An 18372-nucleotide genomic window follows, 5' to 3' on the forward strand; every position below is an offset into this window, starting at 1 on the left:
GAAACTAACAGGAAATGACCCTGAAACTGCCCGCTCACAGTCTTGCAGATGGCAGGCTGGAGGGTATAGACTACATGAGATGTGCCCGTTGCTGCTGTTTGTTTGCCGTGGCATTAGGAGTGAGAATTATAACTTGGCCAGAGAGTCAGGCTTTAAAAAAACTATCCTGACAACTGTACCTATAATGGATTGAAGCGGCAAGACGTGGAAAGCAAGAATCAAGCAATATCCAAATAAAAAGCCATCCAGAATGCTCTGAAGTCATCTAGTTCAGTCACAATGGTTTATTCTACATCCATGGATATTTCACAATTGCAGCGTCTGGACGCTTGGAACATCCTTCTGCAAGGGGTCTAGTCCTCCAAGACTGCCATCTCCGAGGGATCTTAACAACTCAGTGAGTGTTCACACATGGCCCTGTGTACACTGTCCTGAGCATTCCTCTCCCTCACAGACTGTAAAGTCACAGTACCCAACCTCTGGGATTCAACACCCCACTGGGACCTGCCTTAAGGTCAGCTTACCGCCCCCACCACTGTCCCAGCCCACACTGCCCCCGCCCATCAGTCTCCACTGTTGGCAGAAGTAGGATGCTGCTGCTGCTACTGCAGCAGCCCCAGGCCAGTCTCCACTGCTGGCAGAAGTAGGATGCTGCTGCTGCTACTGCAGCAGCCCCAGCTGGCCTGCAGTGCGCCGACACCTTGCTCTTGATGGACCAGAAGTCTGCTGATGCAGTAGGTGTCTCTGCCAGGGTGTCAGGTATTCCACGCCAGGTGCAAGTGTCACACAGCTGTGCAGCTATACCCCAGCCTGGGGAGAGAGATCTGTAAAGTCACTGCTCAACTGCAGTTCTTACGGGGAAAGAAATGATTCCTATCTTCTGTTCTGTGCTCACTTGGGTGAGGGCCCAGAGCAGAGCTGTCTGGTCACTCCTAGTGTAATAACCCTCTAAGTTTCTGCACCCGTTTACACAGTTACACACATAGACATCTTCCTAGAGAAGACATTAGAAACTGCCAGAAGGGCGAACTGAGCTGAGTTCCAGGACCAGCCTCCATGTTATACACGCGCCAACAACCCTCTCCTACCCCTTCTACTGCACTGTGTAAATTCCCTCCCAGAGCCACTGTGACCCTTTCCTGAGATGTGACCTTAGTCCAGGACCATCTAGATGGCACCATTGTTTTACAGCCTACAAAGTTGGGGTCGGAATCCTAGCCTCATTTTCCACAGAAGAACTCCTTAGCCCTCATGTAAATTAATATAGGAAAATAAATATAAAGATGCCACACAGCTTCCCCTGTTATCAACATCTGGGGTCCAGGTCAGCCTGCATGCAAATTGAAGAGGAATGGAAATGGAGGGCTAGGCATGGAAATGAGTGTCTACACTTTTCATGCTTCCTGTGCAAATCTCAGTTCCTGTTCACCCAAAATGCCTGTTACAAAAGTGAGAGATAAGAAGAGGTTGAAAATGGATATAGCTGTACAATTAGGAATGAGGGACATACCTGAGACATATTGTTGGTGGAACAGAATGGGGTTTTATGGATTGATTGGTGTGTAGTAGGCTAATGAAAAGGAAAAATCAAGGAGAATACTCAGGATTTTCAGCTGGTGAACTGGGAAGATGGTGATTCCATTAAAAGATATGGAGACGTTAGAAAACAAATAGTTTTGGGGTACCACTCCAGTACTCTTGCCTGGAAAATCCCTTGGATGGAGGAGCCTGGAAGGCTGCAGTCCATGGGGTCACTGAGGGTCGGACACAACTGAGCGACTTCACTTTCACTTTTCACTTTCATGCATTGGAGAAGGAAATGGCAACCCACTCCAGTGTTCTTGCCTGGAGAATCCCAGGGACGGGGGAGCCTGGTGGGCTGCCATCTATGGGGTTGCACAGAGTCAGACACGACTGAAGTGACTTAGCAGCATAATGTTAAAAAGCCAATTTAAAAGCCCATATCTGGGTCCCATTCCAGAAGATTCTGGTTTAATTGGTTCAGGATATGTCCTGGGCATCAGAATTTTTAGAATGCCCAAGGCAACTCTGGACTCAGCCTGATGGCTCAGACGGTAAAGAATCTGCCTGCAATGCAGAAGACCTAGGTTCAATCACTGTGTCGGGAAAAGCCCCTGGAGAAAGGAATGGCTACCCACTCTAGTATTCTTGCCTGGAGAATTCCATGGACAGAGGAGACTGGTGGACTACATTTAGTCCATGGGGTCACAAAGAGTCGGACATGGCCGAGTGACTAATGCCCTAAAGACAACTCTAAATCTTCAATCAAAGATGAGCCACTTGTCTAGAGGAACTTGCAATTGGAAATGCAGATCTGGCAGTCTCCAAGGAGGTGGGACTGTGGAGATGCAGAAAGTGGAGCCCCGTGGTGGGATGAGGTTTCTCAAGAGAAGACAGAGGGAAGAGGAGGAAGTGGGCAGCAAAGGCTAAGGAAACGCCCTCCTCTAAGGGGCAGAAGGGGCCGCAAAGTACCAAGAATGACCAGATGGTAGAAAACCAGGAACATGAAAGAACCCCATGGCCCTGAGGGAAGAGGAATCTTTGAGGCAGAAGGGAGCCTTCCAGCGAGGGTGGGCAACAGTTTTAAATGCTATGAAGAGGCTGCCACCCCCAACAACTCACATTAATGCTGGTATTTTAAACACCCACCCAGGTAAACTGTTTGTTTATCTAACACTCTAGCTTCACGGTTTCTTTTCACTCCTTTAAAAAAAAATTTTATTTATTTATTTATGTTTTTTGCTTCCCACCTAAGATTTATTTGAAAGTAAATCATGCAGGAAATTTATTTTTAGGACACTAGTAGAACTTCACAACTTTATATTAAAAAAAATTTAACTCTTGTAGTTATTAAAGCTAGGAAAGTGAAAGTGTAGCTCAGTCATGTCTGACTCTTTGTGACTCCATGGACTGTAACCCGCCAGGCTCCTCTGTCCATGGAATTCTCTAGGCAAGAATACTGGAGTGGGTTGCCATTTTCTTCTCCAGGGGATATTCCTGACGCAGGGATCAAACCCGGGTCTCCTGCATAGCAGACGGATTCTTTACTGACTGAACCACCCGGGAAGCAATCATCCTTCGTATTTCGTCAGGAACAGAAACCCTGGACAGATAGGTGAACTGAGGCAGGAGTTTCGAAGTCAGTACCAGCTCCACCCCCATGCTAAGGAGTCACCAGGGAACAAGTTCTCAGGGGCATCTTCAGTGCAGGAAGTCCTCTGCTAACTTGTCGAATTTATTCACAAAATATAAATGCAGACTGTGCTTGCTTTCTGGCATCAGATGTAACTGTGACCCTCTCACAGGGTTACTTATGAAGTCTATGAAAACATGGAACCAGAGGATCCTACCATTCTGTTTATTCTGCTGGTCTCAAAAGATATGTCGTGAGAATTAAAACGTTGAGAATTATGTGCCTGCAGCCGACCAAACCCCTAGTTATCTACTAACCTCTAACCCAATAGACTTTCACTATTGATAAGACACAGAAAATACAAATTTCATGATCATCATTTGATGCTACAAGATTTAGGATGAGGAGATTATAAAAGATTAATGTTTGGCTACCACTTTATGCCCTCCTAGCCTGACTCACATAGATTCACGTGGCAGACAGCTCCACATACAGTATTCTTTGCCGAACTGAGGGTCAGAAGCATTGGCCTCTTCAAAGTATTAATAAAGTGAGTGGCCAATTAACTACTATTTGGAAGGCTACTGTTTACACTTCTGCGGTGTTCTTGCTGCGTCAGCAGCCAAGGCCTGCCTGTAGAAGCCACAGCGAACAGCAGTTAAAAGGAAACACTGGTGCTCGTGGTGCCCCCTCAACAGCCATTTATTTAAAAATAAGGAACTTGGGAAACAGATAACACATATCAGATAAAATCCCCATCCTCATAGAGCTCCCAGAAGCCCTGAAGGAAGACAGACAAATATGAGGGCAGGGTAAATTCATGGCCGGGGAAGCACACGGCATGGCAACCTAATCGGATGTGGGTTGTGGGAAGAATGGGCAGGAAATATTTTCTGGAGAAATGAACTTTTAAGTTAAAATTCAAACGTGAGGAAGATTCAGCTAGGGACAGAGTAAGAAGTGTGTCCTTGGAAGGGTGAAGATCAGAGTTGTTCCAGAGACCATAGCAGGATGCAGAAGCTGCAGAGCTTGGTCCATTCAAGAAACAAAAATGGGTCCGCAATGGTCGGGCTGCGGATCTGAGGACGGGTGGGTGGACGGGTGGACAGGGCAGGGCCAGGTAGGCTGGGGGAGGAGTGTGGGCTTTTTCCTAAATCAATGTGGATCCCCTGGGAGGAGGGGGAGCACCGGGAATAGGTATTTTTCTTTTAGAGACATTATTGAGTTGCTGCGGGGTGGAAAGTAGATGGAACGGAGGATCCTGGATTGAAATCATGAAATGAGTGCCCTGCAGAAATACCTAAATAGGATTCCGTGGGATCAGATTGGCAGCTAGGAAGGACCTGGGACTTCCCTCATAGCTCAGCAAAGAATCTGCCTGCAATGCAGGAGACCTGAGTTCGATTCCTGGGTCGGCCCTGGAGAAGGAAATGGCAATCCATTGGAGTATTCTTTTGCCTTGAAAATCCCACGGACAGAGGAGCCTGACAGGCTGCAGCCCATGGCGTCACAAGAGTTGGACACGACTGAGCAACTAAACCATCACCACCCCCCCCCCCCACCAGGGAGGCCCTAACACTGACGGGGGGAGGACCAGGAGGGTTCAGCTGCATGCAGGCTGAGTGCTTTTCCCCTCCCCCACGCCTCCCAACTTCCGCCCTCTCCTTCCGCCTCTCCCTCCCTCTCTCTCTTCCCTTTTTACATATATTCTGGCAAGCCATAAAGAGGTAATAGCACCTGAGCATGACTATCTCTGCACTCAAGCCTCTCTGCGGACCGCCCTGCATTAAATTGACTGCCATCTCCCCTGACACTCTATTTGTATTTGCATTACTTTCCCCGCCGTCAGTTATCACACTTATAACTTTCTCTGCACCTTCTCTGGGAAAGCACAGACTTCGTTAACTTACCTCAGGAAATTTCCTTTACAAACCTTACTCTGGAGGAAATAAAAAGTAAATAAACAGAAACTTTCCAGGCCTCTAGGAAAACGTCCTTATTTGTAGACTATCTTATGTAAATGTGCATGGAAACTAGGAAGCCCTAACTTCAACTCTAGGAAATAAAGCAAGCAAATTAATGCAACCCGTTTGGAGTCTGTTTGGAGCTCCTCACCGACCCCAAACGCCTGGCCCTAGGTACTTGAGGGTATTTGCTTTCTGTCCCTAAAATGTTCCTTTCTGTCCCTTCCTCTGTCCTGTCATGCAGCCAGGCAGGAAAGAAGTGTCATGGGTGTCCTTCTAGAATGCACCCACGGGACACACGTGTCACAGAATTCCAGCATTAGTCATAGTGCTAATAACTGTTATTGTTATTGTCCTGTTCTGAGGACATGAGAGCAGCATCTAGACAAGTCCAGGGCAGCAGAGCAACACCAGCAGGGCCAGAACGACACACACACAGCATGCAATTTACCATTTCGAGGACACCGTTTAGTGGCACTAAAGACATTCTCACTGCTGTGCACCCATCACCACTATCCTTTTCCAGAATGCTTTTCTTCCCAAACTGAAGTTTTGTACTCCTTACACAGAAACTCCCCATTCCCTCCTCCCTCAGCCCCATTCTGCTTGGTCTATCCGTTTGATGACCCTAAGTACTTCATGTAAGTAGAATCATACAGTATTTTTCCCTTTGTGACTGGCTTATCTTACCTAGTATCCTCAAGTTCCATTCATGTTAGCACATGTCAGGATTTCCTCCCTTTTGAGGGTTGCATAGGGCTTCCCCGGTGGCTCAGCAGTAAAGAATCTGCCTGCAATGCAGGAGACTTAAGAGATGTGGGTTTGATCCCTAGGTTGGGAAGATCCCCTGGAGGAGGGCATGGCGACCCACTCCAGTATTCTTGCCTGGACAACCCCATGGACAGAGGAGCCTGGCGGGCTACAGTCCATAGGGTTGCAAAGAGTCGGACACGACTGAAATGACTTAGCACACATACATGCAAGGGTTGCATAATATTTCATTGTGTGTGTATACCTGAACCACACTTTATCTGTTCATCCTTAAATGGACACTTGGGTTGCTGTCATACTTTAATTATTGTGAGTAATGCTGGTATGAACATAGGAGTACAAATATCTCTGAGTCCTTGCTTTCAATTCTTTTGAGTCTGTGCCCAGAAGTTGGAATTGCTGGATCATATGATAATTCTAGGTTTAATTTTTTTCAGGAACTGCCATACGGATAGCAGTTACACCATTTTACATTCCTGTCAACAACAGTGCCCAGGGGTTCCAATTTCTGCACATTCTCTACAACACTTGATGTTTTTTCTTTCTTTTTTTATAGAAGGCAGTCTAATGAGTATGAAGGTAGTATCTGACTGCAGTTTTAATTCATATTTCCCTAATGATTAGTGACACTGAGCACCTTTTCCTGTATTTGCTGGCCATGTGTATATCTTCTTTATAGAAAGATCTATTCAAGTCCTTTTTCCATTTTTCATTGGATTTTTTATCTCCTGTTGAGTTCTAAGAGTTCTTTATATATTTGCATATTCTGGATAACAATCTTATATCAGATGCATGATGTGTAAATATTTTCCCCATTCTGTAAGTTGCCTTTTTTATCCTGTTGGTTGTGTCCTTTGATACGTAGGGATGAACTTCTGTTCACCTCCCTCACCTCACCCTAGTCCTGGCCCTGATATTAGCGCTTCTCTCTTCCAACAAAGCATTTGACGAAGTATTTGAAACAACCAAGAACGCTTGGGTTCTAAAAGTTGAATTAAGTGCATAATTTTCATTCCTCCATCGAACTCCTATGACACCCTGGGATATCCAAATCTGAACATCGTTTCTGAAGCATAAGCTAGGCTGTGCTAAGTTTTACAAGGGATGAATAGCCATAAAGAAATTGCTGAGGCATGCCCACTGTGCCATCCCTCGGAGAAGAGAAGCTTTTAAACTCTTATAGAATGATTATGATATGCCGGACGCTGTTGTGTGTAATTTGCATATGTTAAATTAACGCCCTTAATCTTTACAATAGCCTTATAAGGTGTATGCCCTGTGCATCCCCACTTTACACAGAGAGCTTAGGGGGAGAGGAAGCTTAATAAATTAGTGAAGGCAGCGTGGCTAGTAGGAAGCAGAGCTAGGATCTGAATCACAGAAGCCTGGGGCCACGTTCTGTACTCTTAACCAAGTATAAAGTGTAGCTGCTACATCATCTTCCTCATATTTAAGGAGTTATTTCAGACTCTGGCATCTTCTGGTGCAATTTGTTTCCAGCAAACTGCATTTTTAGGCTTCACTTAGACATCACGGCTCCTCTCCCAGCATTTCTTTTCCTTCTCTTGGCTGACAGAAATGACTTATATTCTATCCTCACAAGAGCAAAATCTGAGCCTCCTGGAGATCCATCCATTCCTACTTAATACTCTACCCACGGCTATTTCCCCGAGCTGAAATCGAGGCCAACAATTAAACCCCAGGCCTATTGTATTAGAGTAATAGTGCTCAGTCTCTGCCCCTCCTACCCCAACGGGCTTGGGGGAGCTAATGGAAAGCCACATTTAACTCTTAGGTACAGAAAAGCAAACCCCACTTGTCTGGCTGAGAGTGAGCATATTGGGCACCATCTCAGCAAGTTCAATGTCTCAGCAGGTCATATCTCTCAGGGGAAGAAATAATCCATGTTCTTATACATTTTGTTTAGCTAATGATGTGTACAATGTTTTCCCATATTCTTTTATAATCGTTGAATTTTAATGGATTGGGTAAAATAGCCCAGCCCAGCGCATAAAACAGAAGGTCTCAATGAAACAGTCTAGTTATCCAGGAAATACTCACTTCTGTAGCTTCAGCAAACACCACAGCTGTTAAAAAAAAATGTTCCCTGGGGCTTCTTTCCCTCTGCCTGGATTCCAGGATCTCATTGGTCTTGAAGGGACTACGGCTTTCTCTCCGCTGCTGTCCTAACCATTGTGATTTGTCATTTTTTGCAGGGTCCTATGGATCTACTCTGAGACGGGTACATGGGTATATCCTGTGTTTGCCAAACTCAGCCCAGGGGGTCTAGCAGCCTTCTTCTCTCTCAGCTACATCTTTACCATCGGCATCTACCTATTTGGAGAGAAGCTCAACCACTGGAAGTGGGGTCAGTTCATTTCTCTTTTACCTACAGAAACATGTCTTTGTTATGTGTCTTTACTCCTCCTGAAAACAGAAGGATGCCCTAGTAAAGCAGAAGGCAGTAATGTTTGATGCCTTTGTCCAAAGTAGGAAAAAGCCTGGGGGAGGTTCCCACTTTGTCAAAAGACCCCATCAAATTATCTCCCCCACTGCTCCTCCAAACAACACCTCATTTAACTTTACAGCTAAACGCCATCTTGCTTAGAGAGCTTTGGATCCAAAGAGCACAGTGTCACCATCCCCTCCATGCAAAAATGGACGCAGAACCTTCCTCCCTTAGTGGGGACTTGAGATTCACAAGCTCTTCAATGTCAAGATTTCTTCTTCGACTGAAATGGGTCCAGATGACCTTCTGAGCTCCTCCCACCCTCAGCTGTGCCTTCCCTAAAGAGTTACCACCCCTCTCCCACTAGGTTGCTTCTCAGACTTCAGTAAAGTGTTCATCAGGTAAAATCACACCCTGTACTTGAGATCAGAATTCTCGATGGAGGTTTTAGGCAATGTGAGTATGTCAGAGAGCTGAGCTTTCTAATTATAGGTAAGCAGAACCACGTTGCTTCTTCATAGCAAAAAAAAAAAAAATCCTAACTTAGTTGGTTTTAAAGTGGAAGATTTCATTCTCTTCCCTGCTTCCCCCAATGCTCCCACCCCCAGAATATTTTCTTTTGGAAAAGTAACCACGGAAAAGTCAGGTTGCGAAATATCCATGATTTGTTACCTACCCCAGGAGAAGTGCGGGAACTCCACTCTGATTCTGTACATAAGGAAGGCAAGAGTCACACACAGGCCCCCACCACACACCCACAAGCCATTCTGTTCCATTAAAATAGAAGTGGCATCTTCCGCCCAGTCTATGAACTGGTGTGAAAACATAAGCCTGTGTATGCAAAAAAATGAAAAAGAAAAACCAACAATTTCAGAAGGTTCAGTACAAGAGTGTATATTTCTGAGAGGAGACTGAGACCCTGGAGAAATAAGCAGACAACTTGGCTTTCTCACGTATTTTCGACTCTTGGAGAATTTAACTGGTTAAGAAAGCCTCAAAGGCAATATTCTCCTTGAAAGCAAACACTTTAAAAGAAAAAAATGACATACTAAAAATTACTCAAAAAATCAGGATTTCAAATCACAGGAAATTATCCAGGAAAAAAAAAAAAACAAGTGTTGACATTTCAGATGTGCTGACTTCTGATTCTAACTAGTTTTGGCTTCCTGAAGTTCTGGGTAGATTTTTGATGCCTTCCCAAAATCTATATTAAAAAAAAAAAAGGAAGGAAGAAAACTAATCCATTTAAAACTTGGCAGAAAATGTGCAGAGAAAAAAGTGATTACTCAGAGCTTAGAGAACAATAACTTTTTAAATCAATTGTATTGAGTTCAATAGGATTAATTTTAAAATTGACAGTCTACAGTGACTTTTAAACATTTTATTGAATTAAAAAAATTTTTTTTCACTGTATTCATATTATTGAAATTGCTGTTTTCAACACAAAGCCCTTTTAATAAGCCTCATTGTTTAAGTACTATATCCAGTTTTCCACGAAAGCCCCAGTGAGCAAACGAGTTAGTGTCAACATGTGGTCGCTCATTTGCATCATGCATGTGTGAATGTTCATGTTAGAGACAGACACTCCCATCAGGGGCTGTGTTTCTCTCTTCTCTCTAGATTTTTAACTCCTTAAGAGCAGAATGGGTATTCTATATGAATTCTATGTAGCATTGGAATAGGATGTGTTATATTCTGAACTGATCTTAATTATAAATGGTTAAATAAGAAATTAAAAGAGAAATTAGATCACATAAAATTCCAATGGCAGTGAACACTGGCTTGCATGTTCATTCACTCTGTCATGTCTGATTGTTTGGGACGGTATGGACTGTGGCCCACCAGGCTCCTCTGTCCATGGGATTTTCCAGGCAAGAATACTGGAGTGGGTTGCCATTTCCTACTCTAAGGAATCTTCCCGACCCAGGGGTCAAAACTGAGTCTCCTGTATTAGTAGGCTGATTCTTTACCACCGAGCCACCTGGGAAGCTAGCCATGTCCCCAGTGAACACTTAAATCATCTACAAGTAAACAGAGCTAAATATGTGAAAATATTTCTCACTTCCTATTCTGCTGAAAGCCCTGTAAAGAAAGTAAAAGTGAAAGTCACTGGTCATGCCTGACTCTTTGCAACCCCATGGACTACACAGTCCATGGAATTCTCCAGGCCAGGATACTGGAATGGGTAGGCTTTCCCTTCTCCAGGGGATCTTCCCAACCCAGGGACCAAACCCAGGTCTCCCACATCATAGGTAGATTCTTTACCAGCTGAGCCACCAGGGAAGCCCAAGAATACCGGAGTGGGTAGCCTATTCCTTCTGCAGCGGATCTTCCTGACCCTGGAATGGAACTGGGGTCGCCTGCATCACAGGCATGTTCTTTACAAACAGAGCTATCAGGGAAGCCTGAAAGCTCTGTAAGTCCTCCTCAATTGACAGATGAAAATCCGAGTCTTCAGAAGGCTCACAAGGGTCTCTGTGAGCCAGGCCCTGCCCTGACTCTTGCTCACCTATCTGCATTAATGCATTCAGGTCCTCAGTGATAAGATGACCTGTATGAAGGGCAATTGCTCATCTCCGTTTGCCCAGGACCGTCCTGGTTAATGCCTGCTGTGCACATGTGAACAGAGTTTTACCCTGGCCAGGCTTGAACAACACATCCTTCTATCTCTGAGTCCCTCTCCAAACCCTCTGTTCTGGATGTATGGAAACATGTAAGTAGCCACCTACTCCATCCGAATTGAGGGCTCACTCTTGCTTTCCGACCTTTCCCACAGCCTGAGCTTCCTTGGATGAGAACAGAAATTCAGAGGAGTGCTTTGATGATGCGGCGGGAGGCAGTGGTTAGGAGAAAACTTCTGTGCCTGATTGCCTGGGCTCCTCCCTCGGGCTCACCACTTACAGACCTATGACCCTGGGCAAGGCACTCCATGTCCTTGCATTCTGGTTTTCTCTTATGCATCATGGAGACAATTTTAGTACCCTTCTCACGGGATTCTGGAGGATCAGAAATGACTTGGGAAGTGTCCACTGCCAAGAACAGGGTCTGGCACACAGGGTTAGCCACTACTGCCCTAATAACTACATTATTACTATTGCTGTAATAATTTCATTCTCACCAAGGAAAAATCAGTAACCTTTTCTGTGTGGATATTCCAATCATCTCCTGCAATGGCATGCACATGTTATCAGTTTTCCCCAGCTGAAGGTGATTAAAAGTAGCAACCATCTGCTGCTGCTGCTGCTAAGTCGCTTCAGTCGTGTCTGACTCTGTGCGACCCCATAGACGGCAGCCCACCAGGCTCCTCTGTCCCTGGGATTCTCCAGGCAAGAACGCTGGATGGAGTGGGAGCAACCACCTAAGAATGCAAATTGACAGAGGTAGTGTAGTTCCTAGAGAACTTACAGAGTGAAATGGGAGGTCAGGCTAATGGAGGCTAAAATTAATTGGAATCTCTGCTACTGAAATCCTGAGCTACCCTGGCTGGAGGTCACCAGCCAGCCACCAGGTAATCAAGAAGTATCAGTTAGGACCCAGGTCATATGCAGGTGTCTCTCTAGTAATCGTGCTCAAATGTGACTATAGATTTATAAAATCTCTAGGGGAATTTTAAGAATACTAAGTCCCAAGCCCACTCCAGACCAATTAAATCTATCCATGGAGATGGGGACGTAGCATGGGTATTTTTCAAAACTTCTCAGTTATTTTAATTTATATTCAGGGTCAAGAACCACTGTCACAGAACAGTGACCCTCAAACTTGTATGCACCTGAAAATCTTGTTAAAATTAGGATCTTGTTAAGATATAGACTCTCATTCAGGAGACCTGAAGAAAAGCTTGGAATTCTGTCCTTCCAGCGTGTGCCCCAGAGAGACGGACACTGCTGGTCTGAGAACAAGGCCCGATGTGCCACAGGACACTGGACTCCTCCCAGCTGAGATAATTGTATCTACCAGCTTCCTTGTGCAATGTGGTGTTTTCCCAGGTCAGATGCTTGGACGAGAAGGCTGTTGGTAATGATGGTCATGTCTACGGACTTTCTGCCTCCTCATGTGTCATGTCAGTAGGTGAAAATGAGAAGCTTTAGAAGGGCAATAACCATGAGTGACACCAGGAATCAAATGTAAACTTGGAAGTGTGTGGCATTCTCTAGGGGTATAGAAATGCAGAGAGCAAGCCCTGGGCACCAGGGAGACAGCCCATCAGGCCCGCAGGAAGGTACCACTGGCCTTCAAAAAGATGCTGTGGCTCGGAAAGCTCTCACGAGGTTCCAGAGGACCAACCTGCTTGAGTTGTTACCATCTCATTCCCAGACCTGTACTAGCTTTTCTGCGTCATGGAACAGAGGGGTGGACAAGCACTGAGCCAGTTATTGAGGCCAGAAAACCACTGGGTAAGAGCCATTTTCTACATTGCAGGCAGAGTGAGGTAAAACACGGATTTCCATCCCTGACAAAAGCCAACGGGGGAAGCAGTCTTTGGTAGATCACTGAAAGCTTGGCTCACCATGTCTGAGCACCTAGAGATGCTCTAGACAGATTGCTGCCACTCTGAATGCTCGGAGAGAGGGGCTGTCATGGGGTCCCAACACAGGACCCCTTCTCTGCCACTTAATATTTAACTTTGCTTTTTGTTTTTCCCCCTTCTTGATAAGACATAAAGATTTTGACGCCAGGACACAAGTCCATCAGGAAGAAAAACCCAACAACCCACAAGATATATCAGGCGTGAAAGGGGCCATGTGCCTCCAGGTCAAAATGGAGAGCCTCTTATAGGTAGGTGTGGCTGGAGAGGTGGTCAGCTTACCTGTGGCCCATGTTCCCTGTCCTTACATTCACATGAGGGCTATGTGCCAGGCGTATCCTTCGTCAAGGCCCAAGACCACAGATTCTTTCCCCTCCAGGATAGTTTATAAGCTGAAAATTCCAATCTGGCCAAGTAACCTTGTGATGGTGCCTTGGACAGAATGATATTAAAGTCTTCCTATAATATAACTTCCTATAGATCAGATTTATTTAAAGGAGATTTTATTGTTGAAAGCTACTTAGAGGCCATCTAGTATATCCCCTCAGTTTTATCCACAAAGACATGTGTTATAAGGTCTGTCTATCTTGCATATTGTCCCTGATCATTTCATAAAAAAGAATCCTACCATGAGCTGACTCCATATGTATGTATAAAGCGTAACCCCACTGGGCACCATTTAGTCAAAAAGAAGAATACAGCTCCTTTTTGCATTTCTTGTCCTAACTTCATCTCTCTAAGCTCTAAGAGAGTCCACTCAGGATTATTACTTCTCCCTCTTCCTCAGCCTCTTTTCCCTCGAGGATTTCTCCAGCCAGCTCTCAATTCCATCTCCCCCCTCTACTTTCTACACTGTGACTTGTACTCATCTATGTTCGAATCTCATTCTTCTAACACCTCATATCCCCCCAACAATCTGCCTTCTCACCCTTTTCCAAGCCAAGCCTCTGAAACTCAACAAATGTTCTTCAGATTTTCAGCTCTAAGTCTGTCAGTAGCTTTTATGATTGTGGATACATAGGTGTCAATTTTTTGAAATAGTCTGATTTTACTTATCCCGTGTTCCAACTGTACAAAGAATAGGGTGTGTAATTATATATGTGTCCATAGTGATGTTGGCTAAAGGAGTGGTTTCCCTTACCATGCCCGCAGAAAAGGTTTGAATCTTGCATGAGACGAACGTTAAATGTTTGGCCTAAAATATCTCTACTTCTTGGTACTAACAGAGGATAAAGAGAGGACTGAAATAATTCAGGATGGGAGGAGATCAAAACGGGCTAGTAGGAGGATGCCGGGCTCACCTTCCCTCATGAACACATCAGAACCACAACTACATATAGGGTGACTCTTGATTTCAGGGAGAGTACAGCAGAGCAGCTACTCTCCAACCCAGGCTGTAAAGAAAGATCCATGCAGAGCTGAGGAGGAGGGAGGAGAGGCAATCTGCTCAGGACTTGCCCTCACCGGTGGGGGACACAGGGGCGGGGGAGATATCACGGGCAAAGGGATCCTCCCTGCTGAACGAGGACTTTGAACCGTGTATCAGGCACCTCAGCCCTTGGATCTGACATGGGGAAGATGAACCCGCTTGGCTGGCTTGAAAACCAGTGGGGTTTACTGAGGGCTGTAAGAGACTGAGACTCCACTCTTAAGGAGGTCATGCACAGGTCTGCTTCCTCCCAACGACAGCACAGAGGCAACTGGTTGCAAAATGCTTGGGGACCGCCTCGGGGTGCCCCTCAGCCCGCACCAGGCTCCGGCTCCAGCCCCTCTTGCTCTGGTGGTGCTGGTCTCCTCTAAGGCAGAGGCCACCATTGCCAGCGAGAGTATGCACACTCGAGGGCATGGAGCCAGCCTGGCCCCTGGCCCTGCTCTGACCTGGGTGGAGGCAACCATTACCAGCTCATGAATCCCTGCCCACACTCTGCAGGGTGAGTGTCATTGCTGCAGGACAGATCCCCTTTGGGGGGCGGAGGGGTGGGGGTGGGGTCAGCTCAGTGGCATGGCATCAGCCTCTAACCGAGGGCACACACTGGGGAGAAAGTAAAACCAGCACTGAAGTGGGGCCCCAAGGCCTTAGGCCCCGCCTTTGTCCCAAACCAAGATGGGACTGCCATCACACCCGAGAGAAACCAGCTCCCTCAGGGGTCCCTGCTCCAGCCCCTATGCCCCCAGCCACTGCCCCGCTCCAGCAGAGCAGTGACAGTCACTGAGCATAGAAGCAGCTCTGCTTGCACCTGGTTCCGGCTCTCGCCCCTCCAACCCCAGTCCTTCCACCCACCAAGGCCATGAGCACCAGCACATCCTGGATGAAGACATGCTCACTTCAAAGCCGGCTCTCTCACCAGAGCTGATGGGCTCACACAGACTCCAAGGGAATCTAACACCAGGACTTGACTTCAAGACAGAGATGAGCATCTGTTTCACCTGACTTCACACAGACAAAGAAAGTTAAACAAAATGAGAAGACAAGAGGACTATGTTTTAAATGAAACAACAAACAAACAATAAAAAGTGCTAATGAAACAGATAAATAATTTACCTGACAAAGAATTCAAAGAAATAGTAATAAGAATGCTAAACTAGAGAAAAGAATAGATGAACACAAAAAGAATTTCAACAAAGAACTAGAAAATACAGGAAAGAATCAGTCAGAATTGAAAAATGCAATGACTGAAATGAAAAATACTCTAGAGCGCATGAGCAGGAGATTATGTGATATTGAGCAATGCATAAGCAGTCCGGAAGATAGAATAATGGAAATCACCCAAGCAGAAGAGCAAAAAGGAAAACTTAAAAAATGGGAATAGTGTAAGAGACCTCTGGGACATTATCAATTGTACTAACATTTGCGTCTTAGGGTTTCCCAGAAGAAGAGAGAGAAAAAAAAAGTATAAATTGTATTTGATAAAATCATGGTTGAAAACTTTCCAAACCTGAAGAAGGAAACAGATGCCCAGGTACAGAAGCACAGAGAATTCCAAACAAGTTGAACTCAAAGGGACTTACACCAAGACATATCGTGATTAAAATGGACAAGGTTAAAGACAAAAAGAGAAGTCAAAGGACAGCAAGAGAAAAACAGCTCCACATACGAGGGAACCCGCCTAAGGCTGTCAACCGATTTGTAGCAGAACGTTTGCAGTTCAGAAGGGAGTGGCACGATAGAGGTAAAGTGCTTAAAGGAGAAAATCACAACCTAGGATACTCCTCCCAGGAAGGTTATCATTCAAAATTAAGGGGAAGATAAAAAGCTTCTCAGACAAGAAAAAATCAAGAGCTCGTCAGTACTAAAACCAATCTTACTTCTCAGGTGGTTCCCTGGTTAAGAATCCACCTGCCACTGTAGGAGATGCAGGAGACGTGGATTTGATCCCTTGGTAGGGGAAATCCCCTGGATCCCCTGGAGGAGATCATGGCAACCCACTCGTGTTCTTGCCTGGAAAATCCCATGGACAGAGGAGCCTGGCAGGCGGCAGTCCATGGCGTCACAGAGTCGGACACAATGGAGTGCATGGAGAGAGAGAGAGAGAAATCAATCTTACAAGAAGTGTTACAGGGTGGTCTTTAAATAAAAATGAAAAGGCTATAAAAAAAAAGATAAAATTATAGGAAGGGGAAAATCCTACTAGTACAGGCAAATATATAGTAAAGGCTGTGGATCAACCACTGACATAAGATAGCGTGAAGCTTAAAAGATAAAAAGGTAAAATAAGCTACAACTACAATAAACAGGGAAGGGAGAGACATGAAGATATAAAATGTGACATCAAAAACACAAAACATGGGGATGAGGGGGAAAATGTAGACCCTTTAGAATGTGAATATTCATTGGAAAGACTGATGCTGAAGCTGAAGGCCAATACTTTGGCCACCTGATGCGAAGAACTGACTCATTAGAAAAGACCCTGATGCTGGGAAAGATTGAAGGTAGGAGGAGAAGGGGGATGACAAAGGATAAGACGGTTGAATGACATCACCGACTCGATGGACATGAGTTTGAGTAGGCTCCAGGAGTTGGTGATGGACAGGGAGGCCTGGTGCACTGCAGTCCATGAGGTCACAAAGAGTCGGACACAACTGAGCGACTGAACTGAGCTGAACTTTAGGACGTGTTTGAACTTAAATGACTACCAGTTTAAAATAAATGGATATAGTTACTGATCAGCATATATGAAGTCCACAGTAACCACAAGTCAAAAAACTACAATGTATATACAAAAACCAGCTATGCATTGTGAAAACATCAGTTCAGTTCAGTCGCTCAGTCGTGTCCCACTCTTTTCAACCCCATGAATCGCAGCACGCCTGGCCTCCCTATCCATCACCAACTCCTGGAGTTCACTCAAACTCATGTCCATCGAGTCAGTGATGCCATCCAGCCATCTCATCCTCTGTTGTCCCCTTTTCCTCCTGCCCCCAATCCCTCCCAGTATCAGAGCCTTTTCCAATGAGTCAACTCTTCGCATGAGGTGGCCAAAGTACTGGAGTTTCAGCTTTAGCATCATTCAGAGATAAATTCAGAGAAGGAAATGGCAACCCACTCCAGTGTTCTTGCCTGGAGAATCCCAGGGACGGGGGAGCCTGGTGGGCTGCCAGACGTCTATGGGGTCGCACAGAGTCGGACACGACTGAAGCGACTTAGCAGCAGCAGCAGAGATAAATTCTGAAGACTCAAAGAAATCTAGAGACTGTTGAGCACCATGAGAATTCAGAACTAAGAACCCATCCCTACCTTCTAGAACCCAACATAAAAATATGATTCCAGTGATATTCACAAGATGTGAGTCCCCTCAGAGCTTTGTGGTTGGACATGGAGACTCTGATCCAGTGGAAGGAGCCACCTGCCTTCCTTCCCCTGAGGAACTGCCCACCATCACCTCCACTCCTGCTTCTGCTGTTTCTCTCCAAGACGTCGTGTTCTGTTGTGTCTCTTGACTCAAGAAGGAATCTCCAATCCTTGGCACCCAGGGTTGAAGCAATGAGCTTTTGATTACAGTTAGACTTTGAGGATTGGTAACAACATGGATAAACAAAGTTTTAGGTTGCTTCAGAGAGATCCTGGAAGGAACAACTTTGAGAAGTTTACAATGAGCAAGCTATTGAATACAAGAGAACTAACTTGTTGTTTCAGAGAAGGCAATGGCACCCCACTCCAATACTCTTGCCTGGAAAATCCCATGGACGGAGGAGCCTGGTAGGCTGCAGTCCATGGGGTCGCTAAGAGTCGGACACAACTGAGCGACTTCACTTTCATTTTTCAGTTTCATGCATTGAAGAAATGCATTCATGAAATGGCCACCCACTCCAGTGTTCTCACCTGGAGAATCCCGGGGAGCCTGGTGGGCTGCCGTCTATGGGATCGCACAGAGTCGGACTGAAGCAACTTAGCAGCAACGTGTTGTTTACCTGAAAACAGATTCATTAAAGGTCCTAAATGTATACTTCAGAAAAAAGAAGATATTGTGCTTATGTCTACAGACCTAATGTAGAGAAGACCTAACTGGGG

The 18372-nt window shown here is 45.5% G+C and overlaps 1 protein-coding gene and 1 long non-coding RNA gene across 3 annotated transcripts in view; one reads left to right on the forward strand and one right to left on the reverse strand.

The window, feature by feature from the left end:
- ADTRP (androgen dependent TFPI regulating protein) overlaps positions 1 to 18372 on the forward strand; it is a 67307-nt gene that overhangs the window by 46998 nt on the left and 1937 nt on the right. The window contains exons 5-6 of one of the 2 annotated variants that reach the window (XM_061398864.1): positions 8106 to 8257; positions 8478 to 8750. In XM_061398864.1, coding sequence (XP_061254848.1) covers positions 8106 to 8257; positions 8478 to 8497 — 172 coding nt within the window. In that variant the 3' untranslated portion in view covers positions 8498 to 8750. Of the gene's footprint in view, positions 1 to 8105; positions 8258 to 8477; positions 8751 to 18372 lie in introns of those variants that run through there. The other variant, XM_061398863.1, reaches the window with a different exon arrangement.
- LOC133236702 (uncharacterized) overlaps positions 270 to 18372 on the reverse strand; it is a 50699-nt gene continuing 32596 nt past the window's right edge. Inside the window, exon 4 of the long non-coding RNA XR_009732991.1 lies at positions 270 to 18272. This is a non-coding gene — a long non-coding RNA (uncharacterized LOC133236702). The remainder of the gene's footprint in view (positions 18273 to 18372) is intronic.

The sequence above is a fragment of the Bos javanicus genome, chromosome 23, assembly GCF_032452875.1.
Source record: "Bos javanicus breed banteng chromosome 23, ARS-OSU_banteng_1.0, whole genome shotgun sequence".
Classification (NCBI taxonomy): domain Eukaryota; kingdom Metazoa; phylum Chordata; class Mammalia; order Artiodactyla; family Bovidae; genus Bos; species Bos javanicus.